Source organism: Colius striatus, chromosome 8, assembly GCF_028858725.1.
Source record: "Colius striatus isolate bColStr4 chromosome 8, bColStr4.1.hap1, whole genome shotgun sequence".
In the NCBI taxonomy this organism is placed as follows: Eukaryota; Metazoa; Chordata; class Aves; order Coliiformes; family Coliidae; genus Colius; species Colius striatus.
The window spans coordinates 14,318,122-14,335,935 of record NC_084766.1 but is presented as its reverse complement, the minus strand read 5'-3'; the positions used below and the strand labels follow the sequence as shown (position 1 = coordinate 14,335,935).

At 57.2% G+C, this 17,814-nt stretch overlaps 1 protein-coding gene across 1 annotated transcript; it reads left to right on the top strand.

Moving 5' to 3' along the window:
• The first annotated feature begins 8,292 nt into the window (after positions 1 to 8,292).
• On the top strand, positions 8,293 to 17,254 carry CHST3 (carbohydrate sulfotransferase 3). Its single transcript, XM_062001464.1, has 3 exons — positions 8,293 to 8,396; positions 14,755 to 14,988; positions 15,141 to 17,254. Exons 2-3 carry the CDS (start codon positions 14,852 to 14,854, stop codon positions 16,369 to 16,371), a joined length of 1,368 nt encoding a protein of 455 aa, XP_061857448.1. The 5' UTR covers positions 8,293 to 8,396; positions 14,755 to 14,851; the 3' UTR covers positions 16,372 to 17,254.
• Positions 17,255 to 17,814: the final 560 nt, after the last annotated feature.

Sequence of the window (17,814 nt, the reverse complement as noted above, 5' to 3'; positions counted from 1 at the left end):
TTGAGGTGCTCTTCTTTCACAGGGAAGCTTAGAAAACAAGGGAGGTTTGCTCATATTTAGTGTTACCGATGATGCCTGGGGCAATCAGAAGATATGTGGAATTTATGGTGATTTCTATCAAAAGTATCTGAGTTTCCCCTGATCTTTTCCTAGCTAACTCTCAACAACTGGTCCAATTACAACTTCCCTACCAGAGGGTCAAATTGTTCTCTCACTGCACTCAAAGACTATCATGTAGTGGTGGTTCCTCTCACAAGCGTCCACACAAAGCCAGTGATCTCCAAGGTGGCCCTGCTCCTTCTCTCTCTCTGAGACCTATGTGTTTTACCCCAGGAGGGTCCTGCCCTGCATCACACACCCTCTCTCATTCGCAACATGCCCTTCCAATGACACCCAAGACATCCAGAGCTGCCAGGATGGAGAAGCATGTCTCACCCTTGCAGGCTGCTGGGATGCAGCTGTGCCATTTCCTAGAGGTGGATTTTGCAGAGGTCCAGCTACAGGTCTTGGCCATCCCTCTGGATGTCCAGTGAAGTCCCTGGTTCTCTGTTCTTTATCTGCTCTAGTGCTTTTGTTTCAGCTTCTTCATTGGAAAGACCATTACCTCTTGTGAGCAAGGCTTCAAAGGTCCTGGTACCCTTATTGTGTGTTAAGTAGCAAGGATTTGGTTATCAGCAAGCCAGGCAAGGTTTCCAGGCAAAGATGTTATCTTCCTTTTGCAAGCAGACTGACTACAGTAGTCTACAGTATGACTATTAGGGGGTTGGCAGAAGCCACTATCTGCCCTTCTGCAACAGTGGCTGGGCTCCAGGAAGAACTAAAACTATCCCACCCTGTCCAAAAAAGAAACCCTGCCAGTCAAGCAAGTGACACAAAGAAAGGGACAGGGAACATGTGTCGGGGACAGAAGCAGAGCACTGGACAGTCTCTTTCCTGCCTCAGGCGCATTTGAGCACATCATGAAATTCATAGAATTGCAGAATCGTTTTTGTTGTGTCATGGTTTAGGCCCATCAGGGAACAAAAGACTACAATTAGCCTCAAATACCAAAGGCCTGAGGATTGCCAAAGGGCAGGGAGAGCTTAATTGCCCCTTAAGGTCCAGGACAAAACAGACCAGGCTACTCCGGTTTGGGGGAAACAGACAGGTTTGGGGAAGAAAACAGAAAATAATTTAATGCAACATCAACTAAAGCATAACCTTAAACCCCAAAACAGAACCAAAATAAAACAGCACAAAGTGGTACAACGTTGAAGAATCCAACCAGCTATTTAAGACCACCTTCTCCCTGTGCCAGTGTCTAACAACTCTCTCAGGGGAAAGTTCTTCCAAATCTCCAATCTAAACCTCACCTGATGCAACTTGAGGTCATTTCCTCATGTCCTATCATTCATTAGTGCAGAGAAGAGAGTAATTCCTACCTAGCTACAGCGTCCTTTCGGATAGGTGCAGAGTGAACACGTCTCCCTTCAGCCCCCTCTTCTCCAGACTAAATAACCTCAGTTCCTTCAGCTGCTCCTCATCAGACTTGTGCTCCAGACCCTTCCCCAACTCAGTTGCCCAGCTCTGGATACACTCCAGTACCTCAACGTCCTTCTTGTGGTGAGAGGCCCAACACTGAACACAGCACTTGCAGCTTGGCCTCACCAGTGCCAAGTACCGGGGCAAAATGACTTCCCTGGTCTTGCTGGTCACACCATTGCTGATACAAGCCAGGACTAACCAAATAAAGCTGCTTTTGTCCAGCTTTCACGGCTGAGGGGCTGACCCAGCCTGAGAGCAGGCTCTTCTGACCAGCCTCTGTATGAAGAGAAATCCCCTGAGAGAAGCAGCTGATGGTGCTGAACAGCACCAGTTGCCCACTCTGAGCCTGAGCAGGAGAGCAAAAAAAACCCAACTGGGACTTGTGCCATTTTCTCCCCTCCAAAAGGAAGAAGTGAGAACTGCCTTTTTATTCAGTACATAGAACCCAGGAAACCCCAGGGGTGACTCAGGCTTTTGGGTGCTCAGCAGTAGGTGCTGAGGTACTCAGCCACATTGCCCACTGGGTTTTGCTCATGCAGTTTCCACAGCAGAGCAGGTGTTTGCAACAGGATTTGGAAGGTTACACCAGTCTTCTCTGAAGCCTGTTCTATAAAGCTAGAGGATTTAGCTTTGCTGTGTGGTAGGTTAGCTGCTAACTCCTCTTAAAAAGTAGAACGTGGTGTAATATGGCGACCAAAGTGCACGCCAGGGATACTCTCTGCTGCAGGGTGTCCTCTTCTGTTCCTCATCAACAACACCATGAGAGGGTATTAAGAATACAAAAAGGATTTCTGGCTATGGTGACTTATTCTTAACTAACCCCTTGGTGTCAAGATATCTGTGAGACAGTGTGCTTTTATCAAAACGTTCCCAGGTGTTGATGAAACCTGTAAGAAGCCTTTGGCTGGAAGAGGGTCTTCGAGATGAGTTTTATAATAAACTAGATTTATTGATGTAGCTTATTTCCTTACCCTAACGTGTTATTTGTAGCTCATCTTTTTTGTTGCCCTGATATTTTGCAAAAATATACACTGGAACTGGGGAAGGGTCTGGAGCACAAGTCTTGTGAGGAGCAGCTGAGGGAGCTGGGAGTGTGTAGCCCAGAGAGGAGGAGGCTGAGGGGTGACTTCTTTGCTCTCTGCAATTACCTGAAAGGAGGTTGTGGCAAGGTGGGGGTCAGTCTCTTCTCCCAAGGAAGAAGTGACAGGACAAGAGGAAACAGCCTCAAGTTGCTCCAGGGGAGGTTTAGATTGGAGATTAAGAACAACTTTTTCCCCAAGAGGGTTGTTAGACACTGGCACAGGCTGCCCAGAGAGGTGGTGGAGTCTCCATCTCTGGAGATATTGAAAAGCCGTGTAGCTGAGATGCTGAGGGACAAGGGTTAGTGATGGGCTTGGTATTGTGAGGTCAGTGGTTGGACTTGATGATCTTCAAGATCTTTTCCAACCAAAACGATTCTGTGATCCTAAATGGAGTTCCCTTCCTGGAATGATGTGTTGGGAAAGTGGAGTGCTCAGATGAGGAGCTTTCCACGTTTGTAGAGAGCAGGGAGACCTGGATTTTAGCCAGCTGAGGATGCTGCTGACCTTACAAAGATGCTGACCAGCACCTGATGGCATTTTTTTTGCTGCAGTGCAGCTGTAAAGCCAATGGCACCAGTACAAACACACTTGCAGTCTGCATGTGATCATCTCTCTCTTCTCACTCACCTTTTTTCTGTGCCAGAGAATTAAAAAGCCAAACCAGGAAGCAGAAGGCTTTGTGCTCAGCTGGGAGAGCAGCAGGCTGGCCTTGCTGCCTGTCACCAGGATGGGGACATGAGAGACATTTTCTACCAGTGTCACTACTTTAAGGTTTGCAGCCTCTCTTCTCGCCAGACATCCCCCTGACCCACTGCTCTCGTCAGGTCAAAGTGAATCTTTGCATTGCAGGTTCAGAAAGTGTTTGGGATGATTAAAAATAAACTAACTTCTTTTTTTCGCCCTCAGCACTTTTCAGAGAAGCAGAACTGAAAAAGGAACAGAAAGCATGGTGTGGGGTTGTTTGAGGGTGTTGCACACTTTGTGTGGAGGAGCTGCAGGAGGCACCTCAGCTGTGAACAGAGCTTCCCACCAAGCTCCCACTCTATGCCTGCTTGGTTTAAGCTTATCTGCTAGGAGACAGGAAAAAGATCAGCTGAAAAAATCTCTCTGAGGGTTTGCTGGGGCCAATTTGCCTACAGAGGACAGCTAGGAAAATAAATACAAGAAAGCAGAGCCCTCCCCTCCCACGGATAGGGGATAAAAACCAGCCAAGTATCAGTTCAACATGGACGGCAGTGACAACTTCCTTGGGTTATGTGCTGAGGATGGCCTGAATGTCTGCCCATGTCCTAAACAGGATAGTGCTGCCACCTCCCTCACAGAGATCTCGGCCTGCTGCCTCTGTGGCAAACAATGAGGGCTTTTAACAGCCTCAAGTCAGGCTCACCCTCCAGCACACACTCCTGGTTTATGGGTTGCCCTTTCCAGGTTCTGTGCCGGCCACTGTGCCCCTCAGCCCCTGGGTCCTGTCAAACAGGCTGCTGTTTGGGATTGCTGCCCTCTTCTACTTTGTGGCCACTTGGCTTTTTCTTCTCTGATGGCGATGCTGGCAGTGCCTTCCCCTTGAAAGCCAAGGGGCTGTGGTCCTGGCTCTGAAACACACCTCTGCCAGTAAGGAGAGACATTCAACTGAAGAGAGAGGCTCCTGGTGCCAGCAGAGATGGCAGGAGAGGAGCGGGCACTGCGGGAGGAAGGCAAGGGCTGGCCAGGGCGCAGGCAGGAGCCAGACACCTCATCTGAAAGAGATGGGGAAGAGAGAACCGACAAAGCCGCCCCGGGCTCTGGCCACGCAGCCGGGGCCAGGGCAGCGCCGGCCGGGCCGTCAGCACGCGCCGCGGCTATCGCGCCGGGCGCCTCGGTGCCACCGCGAGGTGCCGCCCGTCGCCGCCAGGGGGCGCCAGGGGGCCGGCGGCGGCAGCGCGGCGGGCAGGAAGGGGTTAAAGCCGCCCCCCCCCAGCGCCCCGGCTCCGCCTTCGGGACGGGGCGAAGCATCCCCGCGCCGCCTGTGCGCACGTGGGGAGAGCTGTCCTCCGGGCTGGGCTTGTGTTCCGTTAAAATACCACGGGGAAATACGAGAGGGCAGGAGGTGGGCAAGGTTCATACCCCAGTTCTGGTAAGCAGGCTAGGCTGGGCAGAGGGCATGCAAACGCCCTGCTGAAGTTTACGTGGGAAGGGGCAGGCAAGAGGAAAAGGCCAAGGACAGGTGGATTGGGGATTGAAGATGGCACCTGGCCCTCGGAAGGTAAAAGCAGGTTCTCACGTTGCTGCCTGTCTCATCAGCCCATGGCTAGTGAGCCAACAGGTCTGCCGGCAAGCACCTCAGAGTGCTTTTCTTGGGAACGGCAGGTACAGGCTACGGGCAGAACCCTGCACTCAGCTGCAAAATGGGTTCATCTTCAGCTGGAGTGGGACACTGCCTGCTTTTCCCTCAGAGCTACTGCCTTAGTGCTTGGGGGGCAGGGGGCTGTGCATGCACCTACACACACGCTTCTCTCAGCTCTGCGGGCAATATACCCACACCATGGCACTGAGACAACCTTCTCCCTCTCCAGAGGCCAATCTTGGCCAGGTCACGCTCCATGCTAGGACCCGTGTTGCATATTTTAGTTCAGTGTGAACATCTGTGCAGCTTTACGTTCCCCATCCCTGTCGCTAGAGGGACTAGAGGAGGCAGAGACCTTCTGGCGTGAGTCCTGGCTCCCTGGGCCAGCTCACCCAGTCATAATAGGTCCTCAGCCCAGCCCCAGCTGGGAATGAGTCCCATCAGCAGCTGCCCCACTGTCTCCGTGGGAGGAATCCTGCCATTTGCAGGTGTCTATGCAGTCCTGTCCCCTGAAACAACTTCACCCTTTGGCTCACATAAAAGGAAATCAGGGTATTCACGACTGTCATTTTGCAGCCACACACCATCACCTCTCCGAGGAACATGTCAAAAAGTATCGCTCTGGCATGTGGGCACCTGGCCACAACAACCAGCAGAAGCGCTGCCAACGGGTTTCCAACTTTCTCGCAAGCATGAAATAACTCCGAGAGGAGTTCAGCCTTGAAACAAAGCCAGGGCACCTTCTCCATCTCATAAGCTCAGATAAGAAGTGTCTCTCTGCTGACTCTCAATTCCAAGCCACATCATGACCTCCTGGGAAATAAAATCCCAAAGTGTCTCTGAGGGAAGCAGCAAAGTGGAGGAGAAACAGGTTTCTCTTGCACTGAAGCTTGCAGATCATTTTCAGGTGCCCTGTCACCATGTCCTGCTGCTAGATGCCACCGGATGGCACTTGAAGGGATGTGGGGACAGAATTTGGTGACATCTAACTCACAGGCAGATTTCTGGACAGGCACTGCTCTGGCTTTAACAAAGCAAAGACCAGCAGAGGCTTTTTTAAATTGGAGCCAGACCTGATCACAGCCACATCACCAGCTTGGACCAAGGGTGGAAAATGAGCGTCAGATGTCTTTATTCTCTGAAAACTCAGAGCATCCATGTTGCTATAGCGACATGTCCCTCTTGCCCTGCTCCTGATGTCATTCTGGGGACTGCTCCCCTCCTCCTCCCGCCCAGGAGAGCAGACCTGTGTGCAAGTGCATGTGTGCACACACACCTGTGAGCAACACAGAGAGCGAGCAGACGAGTCTCCGTTATCCCTGGGGGAAGAGGAGCGAGAGGCGAAGGGAATGTGATCCTGCAGCTAGAGGAAACACAATTCCTTGCCTCTCCTGTCACCTCTCTCTACAGTTTGCAGACAGGAGAAGGCACTTTGTTCCTCCCTGTGCCAGCTTTATTTATTGATGAAATCGGGAGGTGATCTTCATCAGAGCTCCACACATACCTGCAGAGTGGGCAAGGAGCACCCCCCAGGGCTCAGGCACCTGCACTTCAGCCACAGCCTGTGCCCCACAGCACAGGTCCCCCCTCTGCTCCTGACACTCCCCTGGGACCATTGCAAAAGCATCCTGCAAAGACAAGGACATCCTGCTAGCTTGGGTGTCCCACTCCCCACCAGCCTCTCTCTGCCCTCACCTCAAAAGTATTTACATATTAAGGGCGTATTTCCACCAAGATCTCCTCTGCCCACAAAATCTGAGGCAGAATTCCCTCTTTCAATAGAAATAACAAGCGAGGAGTTTCAAAACCTCACAAAACCCCTGTGGTGTGCGGCCAGACAGACTTATCTGCTCTTTTTGACATGATTAACCTGACAGCCCACCCAGGTCTGATCCTGCAAGCCCTGGATTTGCCTCATTCAGGCAGAGACTGTGGGCACTGCCCTTCACCCTGGCTCCACTGGTGGCATTGGGAGCTGCATCAGGAGCCAGAGCTGTGGCAAGCCTGTCCCTGTGCCCACCTGCAGCTGGATCACAGCGGCTGCAGCACACCCACTGCAACCAGAAAAAGCAGGAGGATGTACGACTGTATAGCTGGATGGAGGCTGTACCATAAACATCACACCCAGGCTTTCCTGCCCTGATGTTTGCACACAGACTGTGCCACCAGCCCCACGTGCCTCCGAGCAGCACCGGGCAGGTCCGCAGCATCCCTGCGTTAATACCCGGCGTCCCTCCATACCTGTGAGCGCAGAGGTGTGTATGTCAGCACACAGCACTAGCACTCTGCACAGACCTGACCACCTTACCCTCACTAATAGGAAGCCACTAATGAGCTATGCAGGTTGGTGCACACCCAAGCCAAGAAAACCTGCGTTTTTAGCCTATGCCACATGCGTAGCAGAAAAACTATGCCAGGAATGCAAAAGAAGGCTGAAAGTTTTTACTGGGACTAGGTTTTTCGGATCTCTGCCTGCCTGCAAAGCCAGATGTCCCTCAGCTTCTCAGTGTCTAACATTACAGAGCTCTGAGGGAGCTGTGTGAACTTCTGCACATCAGGCAGAACAGCCCTTTCTCTGTGATTGAAGGCCTCAGCCTCCAAGCCTGCCCTGTGGGGACGGTGACAGCCGGTGTCCTCCTGAGCTGCTGCTCAGCACAGGCACGTGCTCGCTGGCAAGGATATGACCATCACATGAGGCAACCCACCCATGGCTCCTGCTTGGGGAGAAAACCGAGTTTGGTAAATTCAGGAGAAAGGCGACAACCCTGCACACAGTTCTGGCTCAGGATGAGGAGAAGGAGCTTTCCCACATCTGTGAAGTGGTCACAGAGAAGATGGAGTCACGTCCCTCATGTGGTGGGAGAGCGAGGGCTGGGACGGGAGAAGTTCAGAGTGGAATAAGGAGAACCATTTTCCCCACGAAGAAGGGCCAGCAGCCCACAGGCTGCCTGGAGAGGCTGTGCCAGCTCCATCCTTGGAGGTTTGCAGGATAAAACCCCGACCACTGCAGAAGGCAGGAGGCTGGACGGGAGCCTGCGGCCCGAATCGCCCCAGGGTGCCGGCGAAAGCACTCTCCTTGGCCCTCCTGGGACACTTCTGCGGGGTGTCTGCGTGCTCTCGGTCCCCCATTCCCCACCTCTCCGGGCTCTGGCGGCCCCTTCCACCCCCTAGGACATCCCGGGTGTGGGGTCGGCAGCTCCCGGCTTCCAGTCCCGGCGTGTCGAGGAGGTGTCCGGGAGGGAGGGAGGCTGGCCCGGGGACCCTGCCCGGCTCCGCCCCGGGACCCGCGTCCAGGCGCCGGGACCGCTCCCCCCGCCACCGCCCCGGGAGGGAGGAAGGAAGGAAGGAAGGAGGGAGGGAAGAGGGGAGGGAAGGAGGGAGGGAGGATGACAGCGCCGTGAAGAAAAGCAGGGGACCCGCTGCCCTCCCTCCTCCCGCACGGCAGGACCAGCAGCGGCCGCCGCCGGGTAGGTGCAGCGGGGACCGGGACCGATGGGGCTGGAATCGGAGCACAACCGCGGGACCGGGACGGGGGCGCAACCGGGGACCGCGAGCGATGGGCAGCAGGAGCCGCGGGCCGCCCCGGGGCGAAGGGGACGATGGCGGCGGGGGTCAGGCCTCGCTCTCCCGGCGCGGCGGGGAGTTGCGGGAAGTTGGGGTGCAAAGAGGGGATACCCCTCCACCACCGCAGCGTCCCCGGGGCAGGGGGAGCGGGGCCGGGCGCGGGGCGGCGGGGAGAGAAGGAGGGCAGGAGGCCGGGGGGGCTCGGCGGCTGCATCCCACCCCGCGGGGACGGCCCCGGGCTCCGCCGGCTCCTTTGTGCTCCCTCCGGCCCCGGCCGCTCCTTTGTCTCGCTGCGAGCCCCCCGGCGCCCGCCGCCGGCCTCGGGACAAAAGTGCCCCCGGGACACAACGTGCCCCCGGCACACGGCCGGCCCGGAACTCGCTCCGCTGCTTTCTTTCAAAAGAACAGCAAAACAGAGGAAAAACAATCATAAATGAACGAAGGGCGAGCTCCAGGCGCGACGCTGAGCTTCCGTCCGGAGCGAAGCGCGTCTGGGGCGAGAAAAGCAGACTTTCTCACAAACCATCCCGGAGTTGCATCATCCGGCCTGACAGCCCCTACCACGGAGCACTGGAAAGTTGTCCTCACCCTTCCCCTTCTGCCCCGGGGCCGCTGGGGCACCCTGGCCCTTGGCCACCAGGAGCCAGTGGCTCTTCTGGCGGAGCTGCAGCGCCAGCACCCTAACGGCCCCGTGCAGCCAGGCAGGACCCGGCTGGCATGGGGTACCCTGGGGTCATGGGGTAGCCTGGGACTTGGGGTATCCTAAGGGGAAAGAGCCGCCCGGGCTGGGCCCCGCTCAGCGCCTGCGAGCACTGGCTGTGTTTTGGGGAGCTGCCTTTGCACTGTGGGACCCCAGCCTGGCTTCACGCTCCAAGAGAAAGTGTGACTCCTTTTCCATGGTCAATTAGTTATGACACTATGCCAGGACAGGGATTCAATCTGCAATTTTCCCACATCTACCAAGTCGCTTCAGTGCAGGGCTGGTTTTCACACGCCTGGTCTCCCTGCGTGGCCAGAATGGGGGAGTCTTCATTTCCCAAAGGCAGCAGGGATTCACTATTCCCCTGCTGAACATCTCTTGGCATCAGTCCCTCTTGGAGGTCCCCAGAGGGCCACAGACACCTGTCCTGGGGTGAAAGGGGAGCAGAGCGGAGCACAGAGCAAGTGGTGTCCTTGGTTTTGGATTGGGCTTGGTGGAGGACCTTCCAGGCTAGCGTGAAGCAGTGGAGAGCAGGAGCATGGGGCAGTGGGAAGGACCGTGGTCTGTGCCCCAAAGGGCTCATTGAAGTGGGATGGGCATTTGCGGTTCCTGACACACGCACAGCGGCTGGCATTGTGCTGCCAGGGCCCTGCTAACAGCACCAGCTGGGCCTCTTGCCCATCTTGGTGGTCTGCTGTCTGGGCCCCTTTGCTGCCCAGCTGGCTGATGTATTCAGTCACATATCTTTGCTGCAGGTGGGGCTGCAAACACCACCCCACCAGCACCTGTGGTTTCCAGCAAGTTGGTTTCAAGGTTATAGGCTTCTTAGCCAGCTCAGATTGTCCCCACTGGCTCCCTGTCCAGATCAAACCAAGACAATAGAGTCTGGCGTGCCAGCAGACCTGGGATTTTACCCCCATGCACAGCAGGGATGTCTCTGAAAGCCCTATCTCCTTCACTAGGGGCTCAGGGGGCAGCAGCAGTTCTCCTTGCTCCCGGGTCAGGAGAAAACACCTCTCTTTGGACACCACCCAAGCTGAGGGAGAGCAAAGACCTGTGTGTCCTGGCTATGGAGCCTGGACTGCTCCTGTCACTGGCATTACTCTGCCTGACACCACCCTCTCAATAAATCCTTTCTGGCTAGTGCTTTCTGGGACACAAGGATAGCCCATCTGGGTCATCCCAGAGCTCAGCAGGCCTCCTTGAGGGGCTAATAAATAGTGGATGGAAGACAACCTCATGCACCTGAAATTTGAGAGAACATGTGATGAAAACCAAGTTGTTTAAGCATTGCTTGTTGGAACCAACACCCAGTACTGCTGCTCCTGACCATAACCTCCCATCTCTGTCCTCACCCATGTGTTTCAGCTCCCAGGGTGGCTTGGCCAGGGGTGCTGAGTTAAGAGCAGAGCAGATGACCAAGCCAAGGTGGGCTGGAGGACTGAGGGGCAGAGCTGGGAAGGACACAGGGAGGAAAAATGAGAATGGCCCCTGAATTAACTTGACCGAACACATGGAGGAGCAAACCCCTGTCCATGTCCCCGGGGGGCTGCCCAAGCCAGGGGGCAGAGTTACTGTCCTAAGAGGGACATAGGGCCCTGCTCACAGTGGGGTTCCTGTGTTGGATTTGCAGGAGCTGCCACAGGCACTGCTGCAGGCGCCAGCAGCCTGTCCCTGCCTGAGTCAGAAGGACTTTGCATTCCCAACTTTCTCCTCCAATGAGCAGTTACCAGGCTTCAACTTCATGAGGCTCGAGGCTATTCTAGGCAACTTTATAAACATTGTAGGAGGCGAGTTCCGCCCCCCCCCCCCCCCTTTTTTTTTAGCTTGAATACACATGTTTTTAAGCAAAAAGTACCTGCCTAGACAGGATCCTTAGCTGCACCAGCAGCGGGAGCGGTGGTGCAAACCAAAGCGATGCCACGCTTGTGCCATGCCTTGGAGCCGAGCCAGGGGCTGGATCAGCATCGCTGGGGGGTGAAAGCAAAGCGGGAGTGCCCGGAGGAAGTGGGCAGCGGAAATCCTTGGTGGTGTAAATACAGAGGGAATTCAGGGTGGGTTCTTTCTTTTTCTTTTTTTTTTTCCCAGGTTGCAGACAAAGGGAGCAGTGGGGAGAGCAGATAAGTGCCCGGGAGAGGCAGATAAACGCCCCTCTGCCTTTGTTCTGCCTCTGTGTTTTGCTGGCTTGTGTTACTGCTGTTAATCTGATGAAGCAAAGCAGCCAGGAGGGAATTACTCCCAGGGCAGCGAGCTCAGCCACAGGTCCCCACTGGCTCGTTTTTCCTAGGAGCTGGGCAGGGATGCATGGGGTCAGATGTAGGGCTGGATGGACGGAGGGATCTTGGGCAGGGAGGGAGCTTGCAAGTAGGTGCTTCACCATCACTCCTTGTCCGGAGCTCAGTTGTTGCCTGTTGAGTCACTGGAGGAAAATGTGATTTCATCCAGTCACACCTCCAGCTGGATTCCCCCGCCAGCCCGCAGGCGTCTTTCCTTTCCTGGATCCCACCCAGTAGGTGTTCGGAGGCAGCTGGAGGAGGGGGATGAGAGCCCCAAGTCCTAGTGAAAGACCCTTCCTTTCCAAAATTTGATCTGAAAACTCTGGCTCCACTCTCCTAGACAGGCAGTGCTGTGAAATGCCCTGCAGAAGAGCAACAAGAGCATCCCTTCCCTCCTTCCTCTCACCTCGGGGCTTTACCATCCTTGCCCTGGGGCTATGCTGCTCTCCTCACCCCACCTACAATGCCAGTGAGAGTGCTGACTTGCTGCACCAGACTTGAGTGATCTGGCATCTCTGTTACCATCTGAGTCCTTCCCTCCTTGCTGTGCCAAGGCTAACTTAACTTGCTAGTAGTGGTGGCTATCCACCCAAGCAGCTCTGCATGGGAACAAAACCACCATCACCCCCGAAAAGAAAAAGCCCCTTTGCTGGCTTTGACTTAGCTGGGAAATCCACAAAGCTTTTTATCATCTCGACAGTGGGAATTGTGGCTATCCCTGACGAAATTAAAAGCATTTCCAGCCTGAGGGATAGGAAAAGGCTGGGAGCAGCATGGGGGAGTTCCCCTTCCGTGCCCTTCTGGGGCGTCTCAATTTAGTGCTCATAGAAATCACTCCACTCTGAGAAGTGCAGAGAAAGAGGAGAGCGTTGGCTGATCACTGCTTGCCTTCACCAGAGATTATGTCTGTCCATCCCTGGCAGAGGGCACAGGCGGCAGCAGCACCCCAGCGCACCCCTCACCAGCTCCCCTCGCAGCCCCAGCCCAGCAGAGCCCCAGCAGAGCCCCGGTGGGTGACCACAGGGCACACAGAGCCCCTCTGTTCCCACTCACAAAGGGATGCTTGTGGCTTGCTCACTGCCGTGCCTGGGCTGTGCCTCACGGGCCCCACGGAGGAAGAGAGTTCTGATGCTGAGTCACCGGGTCACCCCGCCTGTCCCCCAGCCCCACGGCTCAGCCTGCGTGGGCCCCCGTGCCTATCGCTGCCACGCTGTGTGTCCCAGGCACGACGTTTGCAGTCGGGTCTTCGTTTAACGAATTATGTCTGCCCTGAGCCTGTGACTCGGGGTTTTGTCAGTGCTGCTGGAAACGGCTCTGTGTCATCCCCTTGAATAATTCCTGGTCTGTGGCTCATTTGTGGTTGGTCAGCTGGTGGTATTAGAGTGGGAAACCCTTGGGCTGGCTTTGCTGAGGGGTTTTGTCCAAGCAAGAGGTCACTGCCCTGCCCCCTCTGTGTGCCTGCTCCAGGCAGCAGTGCAGGCAGGGGCAGGGACACAGCCCGCTGCCACCGCTCCCTGGGATGCCACAAAGCCAAAAGCGCTTTGCAGGGCTTTGCCAGCAGCTCTGCCAGGTGCTGAGACACAGCTGCACATCCAGGCCTTTCGATATTTCTTCTCCCAGTTGTGCAAATACTCCGACAAGTCCTGTCATCACAGGGGCACAGAGCGGGACCGAGGAGGGGGCACCTGGGGGGCGTCACAGTGAAAGGCACCTGCCCTGGCTGCTGGCCCGTCCCCGAGGAGCCGTGTGCTGACAGACTGAACTAACAGGGCTGCTAAACACACATACATGTGTGTGGGGGGGGGGATGTCTGTGCTGCTCACTGCAGAGGGAAGGGGGGAGCCAGGGGGCTTGGGACCAGGCAGGGCTCTCTGGGGTCCCTGCATCCCACCAAAGCCATTCCTGGGTGCGTGGGTGCGGGTGTCTCTTTTTAGCAGCTATTGCTGGGAAGGAGATGGCTCAAAGCCAAGCCCTGGGAGCCAAGCAGTTTGCTCAAGCTGGGAAAATCGTTGTCCTCCCACAGGCTTGGGATCAGGCAAGCTGGGATACTGCCCTGGCCGTTGGGCACATCTCCCTCCTCATGCCCACACTCCTTCCCAGCAGGAGGGGTGTTCCATGAGCAACACCACAAAGTGCACATTCTGGCTGCAGCGGGAGTGGGGAGGTTTGGGCACACCGCAACGGCTGGCAGGGTTCCCCACTCTGTGCCCTGCCCAGGGCTGCAGGTACCACGGCTCAGCTGGGGCATCTCCCATCCAACAAACCCCAGGGGCTCCCACAAGCTCAGGGTTCTGCCATGTGCCCCACTTCACCCCTGGAAGCAGAAGTGGGATGGGCTGTCCGGATCCAGACCAAAGCTAAACAGCCTTTCCCTGAGTCACCGAAAGCTGGCCAGGAAAGCGGGATGAGCAAACAGCATCGGCCCCGCGTCGGGCGGGTGGATGGGCAGGGAGCAGGCGCCAGCTGTGGAAATAAGCACACACAACATGATGGGGACCTGCCTCGGCGTCCCAAATGGTGGCCTTGGCACCCCAAATCTCCACCGTGTCCCAGTTGAGATGTGGGTTTGGTGCAGCTCAGAGCAGATCCCTCCTTCACTCTGATTTCTTCAGCACTGCGAGGAAGGCTGCAAGGAGGCCCTTTTCTGCTGAGGGGGATGCTGACTCTTCTGGTGCGTTTTGCCTCCCACACCGAGCAGCTGCACCATCATTTGCGCGTTTGGGGGTTTTTTGGGGTAAAGCCCCCAGGATGATTTTGCGCCTGGAGCGGAACTGGCAGCAGCAGCCCCGTTTTCTGCCCCACCAGCGTTCCTGCACACCCTCTGTTTCGTTTTTGTGACCAAGCAGCCGCTGCTGTGGTGCTGTGGGAAGGCGGAAGCCACGCAGCCCCACGCTGGGGCCCTACAGCTGAGCCTGCAGCCCTCCCCAAAGCTGCTCTTCCCAGGGGCTGGGAGCCACGATGCCCTGCGTCCAGGGGGGCCCTTGCTGCCGGCAGCAGGTTTTTGGCTGGCGGGGGGCAGGCAGCTGTCGGGGTGGTGGGGATTGGGTTTCAGAGCTGGCAGGGGCGGCCGGCGGAGGCGCGGGAAGGGGTGCTGTCGGGCAGACGTATTTCAGGAAGGGAGGATGTGGCCAATGGGGGCTTCAGGCAGCTGCTCCATGCCGGCAGGAGGGGAGCGGTAGGGAGGAGCTTTCCCTTTTTTACTGCTCGTGGAGACCTTGTTGATTTTACCTTGTGGGGTCATCCCACAGAGAGTCGCCACCGTGCTGACCCTCCTTCTCCCTGCAGGCAGGGCCACCCCAGGCAGGGCTGGCAGGGCAGAGGATGCCGGGCAGCTAGCCCAGGCCACCTCCCCGGCAGCGGGAGGGACCCGTGTGTCCTCTCCATGGAGATCCGACGCGCTCTGCCCCAGGATTTCCGGGAACTACTGCACTGCCTGAAGATGAGGAGCAAGTATGCCGTCCTGCTGGTCTTCGTCATCGGCCTCATCATCATCGAGAAGGAGAACAACTTCATCTCCAGGTAGGGAGCGGGTGCCTAAGCCACTCCACGCTTTTAACCTTGTCTCTCCCCCACATCCCGAGCTCCTGTGCTGCAGAAGCCTCCCCAAAAACCCCCGATGGGACGTGGGGGTGGTCCCACTCTCCTCCAGGCTGGGCTGGGTCTCCCTGCAGGGTGTCGGACAAGCTGAAGCAGTCCCCTCAGGCACTGGCAGACGCCAACAGCACAGAGGCCAGCCCAGCACCAGCTGAGAACGGCTCGCTGGCCTCGCTGCAGGAGCTGGATGCCGCCTTCTCCCAGCTGAGGTCTCACCTCCGCAACGTCACCCTGCAGCTGGCGGCTGACGGGGACCCCGGCCCGCGGCGCCACGTCCTGCTGATGGCCACCACCCGCACCGGCTCCTCCTTCGTAGGGGAGTTCTTCAACCAGCAAGGCAGCATCTTCTACCTCTTCGAGCCGCTCTGGCATATCGAGAGGACAGTGACTTTTGAGCCGGGAGGAGCCAATGCAGTGGGCTCAGCCCTGGTCTACCGCGACGTCCTCAAGCAGCTCCTTCTCTGTGACCTCTACATCTTGGAGAGCTTCATCTCGCCGGCGCCCGAGGGCCACCTGACGCCCTTCATGTTCCGGCGGGGCTCGAGCCGCTCGCTCTGCGAGGAGCCAGTCTGCACGCCCAGCACCAAGAAGGTCTTTGAGAAGTACCACTGCAAGAACCGCCGCTGCGGGCCCCTCAACATCACACTGGCCGCCGAGGCGTGCCGGCGCAAGCAGCACATGGCGCTGAAGACGGTGCGCATCCGGCAGCTCGAGTTCCTGCAGCCGCTGGTGGAGGACCCTCGGCTGGATGTGCGCATCATCCAGCTGGTGCGGGACCCCCGGGCCGTGCTGGCCTCCCGCATGGTGGCCTTCTCGGGCAAGTACGAGACCTGGAAGAAGTGGGCATCGGAAGGAGAGGCTCCCCTCCGTGAGGAGGAGGTGCAGCGGCTGCGGGGCAACTGCGAGAGCATCCGTCTGTCGGCCGAGCTGGGGCTGCGGCGGCCGGGCTGGCTGCGGGGCCGCTACATGCTGGTGCGCTACGAGGACGTGGCACGGGCGCCCCTGCAGAAAGCGGAGGAGATGTACCGCTTCGCCGGGCTCCCCCTCACCCCCCAGGTGGAGGAGTGGATCGGCAAAAACACGCAGGCACCCCGTGATGGCAGCGGCGTCTACTCCACCCGCAAAAACTCCTCCGAGCAGTTTGAGAAGTGGCGGTTCAATATCCCCTTCAAGCTGGCGCAGGTGGTGCAGGACGCCTGTGCTCCAGCCATGCGCCTCTTTGGCTACAAGCTGGCCAGCAGCCCCGCCGCGCTGGCCAACCGCTCCTTCAGCCTGCTGGAGGAGGCACAGCCCTCCTGGGTCACGTAACGGCTGGGGGCACGGCGGCGGGGGGGAACGAGAGGCTGCAGCCGTGCTCCCAGCCAGCCCGGAGGTGACACAGGGGTCTCTGCACCCAGAGATGCTCCTCGCTTGCTGCCGGGTGGAAGGTGGCAGCCCCAGGAGCCACAGCATCCTGGCAGAGCCGGAATTTCTCCAGAAGAGGGGAAATTGCAAGGTGAGGGGTAGTGGGGGAAAGCAAAGGGTCCGGCACCAGAGCCACCTCCTCAGCTTAGGGGCTGCACTGAGGAAGAGGAGGGTGAGGGCAAGCCGAGGGCAACAGGACCAAGCACCTCTGCATTGTCACCCCTCCCAGCTAGGACAAGGCAAGGACAGGACCCCCGTGGTGCCAGCAAGGACCTGGACCCCAGAGGCCTGACTGGTTTAGTGCCTTAACACACCAGCACAGACTGGGAATTGCCCTGGAGGCACGCTGGGGCAGCAGCTGCCCATGGAGCACCGGCCGCGCTAGGGCTGCAATGAAATGAGGTGACTTTGTGGTTTGGTGCTCTTCCGAGTGGTTTGGGGAGCTTGGGGTTTTTTTCTTTCCTTTTTCTCCTGTGTATTTGCATACCAGGATGGACAGGTGAATTTATTTATTTATTAAGTGAGAAAGAGGGGGAGGCAGGCCAAGGAGCTAAGCCTCAAAATCAGAGCAGCACAACGTGCTCCAAAGAAATGGAGAGACACCCAGAGCCATGGGGGCGGAGGTCAGATTTTGTCCAGAGACCACCACGTGCCCTGCCACACCATCCCAGGAGAGCCCTCGGGGACCATCGGACTATAACCCCCCCAGGCCTCCATGTGGGAGCAACTGCAGACCTCGGACTTATTTAATTAAAAGCAAAAATACAACAGCATCGAGTCCAAAGCATCTCCTGTCTCTTTGGCGTTCATGTTTGTGTCCCCAGGACGGACAATACCCAGAAATGCATGCCCACAGGACCCAGAGGTGACTGGTACCGGTAGAGGCACAGGGAGTTCCAGGGTGTTTGCCACCTGCAGTTCTCCACCCAGCAACAGCCCGGTGCTGAGCTGCCCCCTCCGATTCCCAATTAGTGAACTAAAATGCCTATGTTTAGCCTGCTTTGCAGCACAACCTGTTGTACCCATAGACTTTGGCTTATGGCAGCTACCCAAGGGAGAAGCCAGCCATTTCGGTGGAGGGTAGTGGTTGTCTCTGCCTGAGACTTGCCCCCCCCCCTAGCAGCCCCACATCACCTCTTCCCTGCAGAGCTGTCGGCCAGAAGCACAAGTACCTCGGTGCGATGAGGCGGCGGCTGGGCACAGCTGGGCTGCGTCTCTGCTGGCACAGGGCGGCCGGGAGGAACGCGCCGGGGCTCCAGCCACGAGCTGTGGCTGGGGCGAGCTCACAAAGCCGCGTTTCTCAGGCGGGAGGGAGAACAGAGACGGCATTGAGGAGCACGAGGCCGG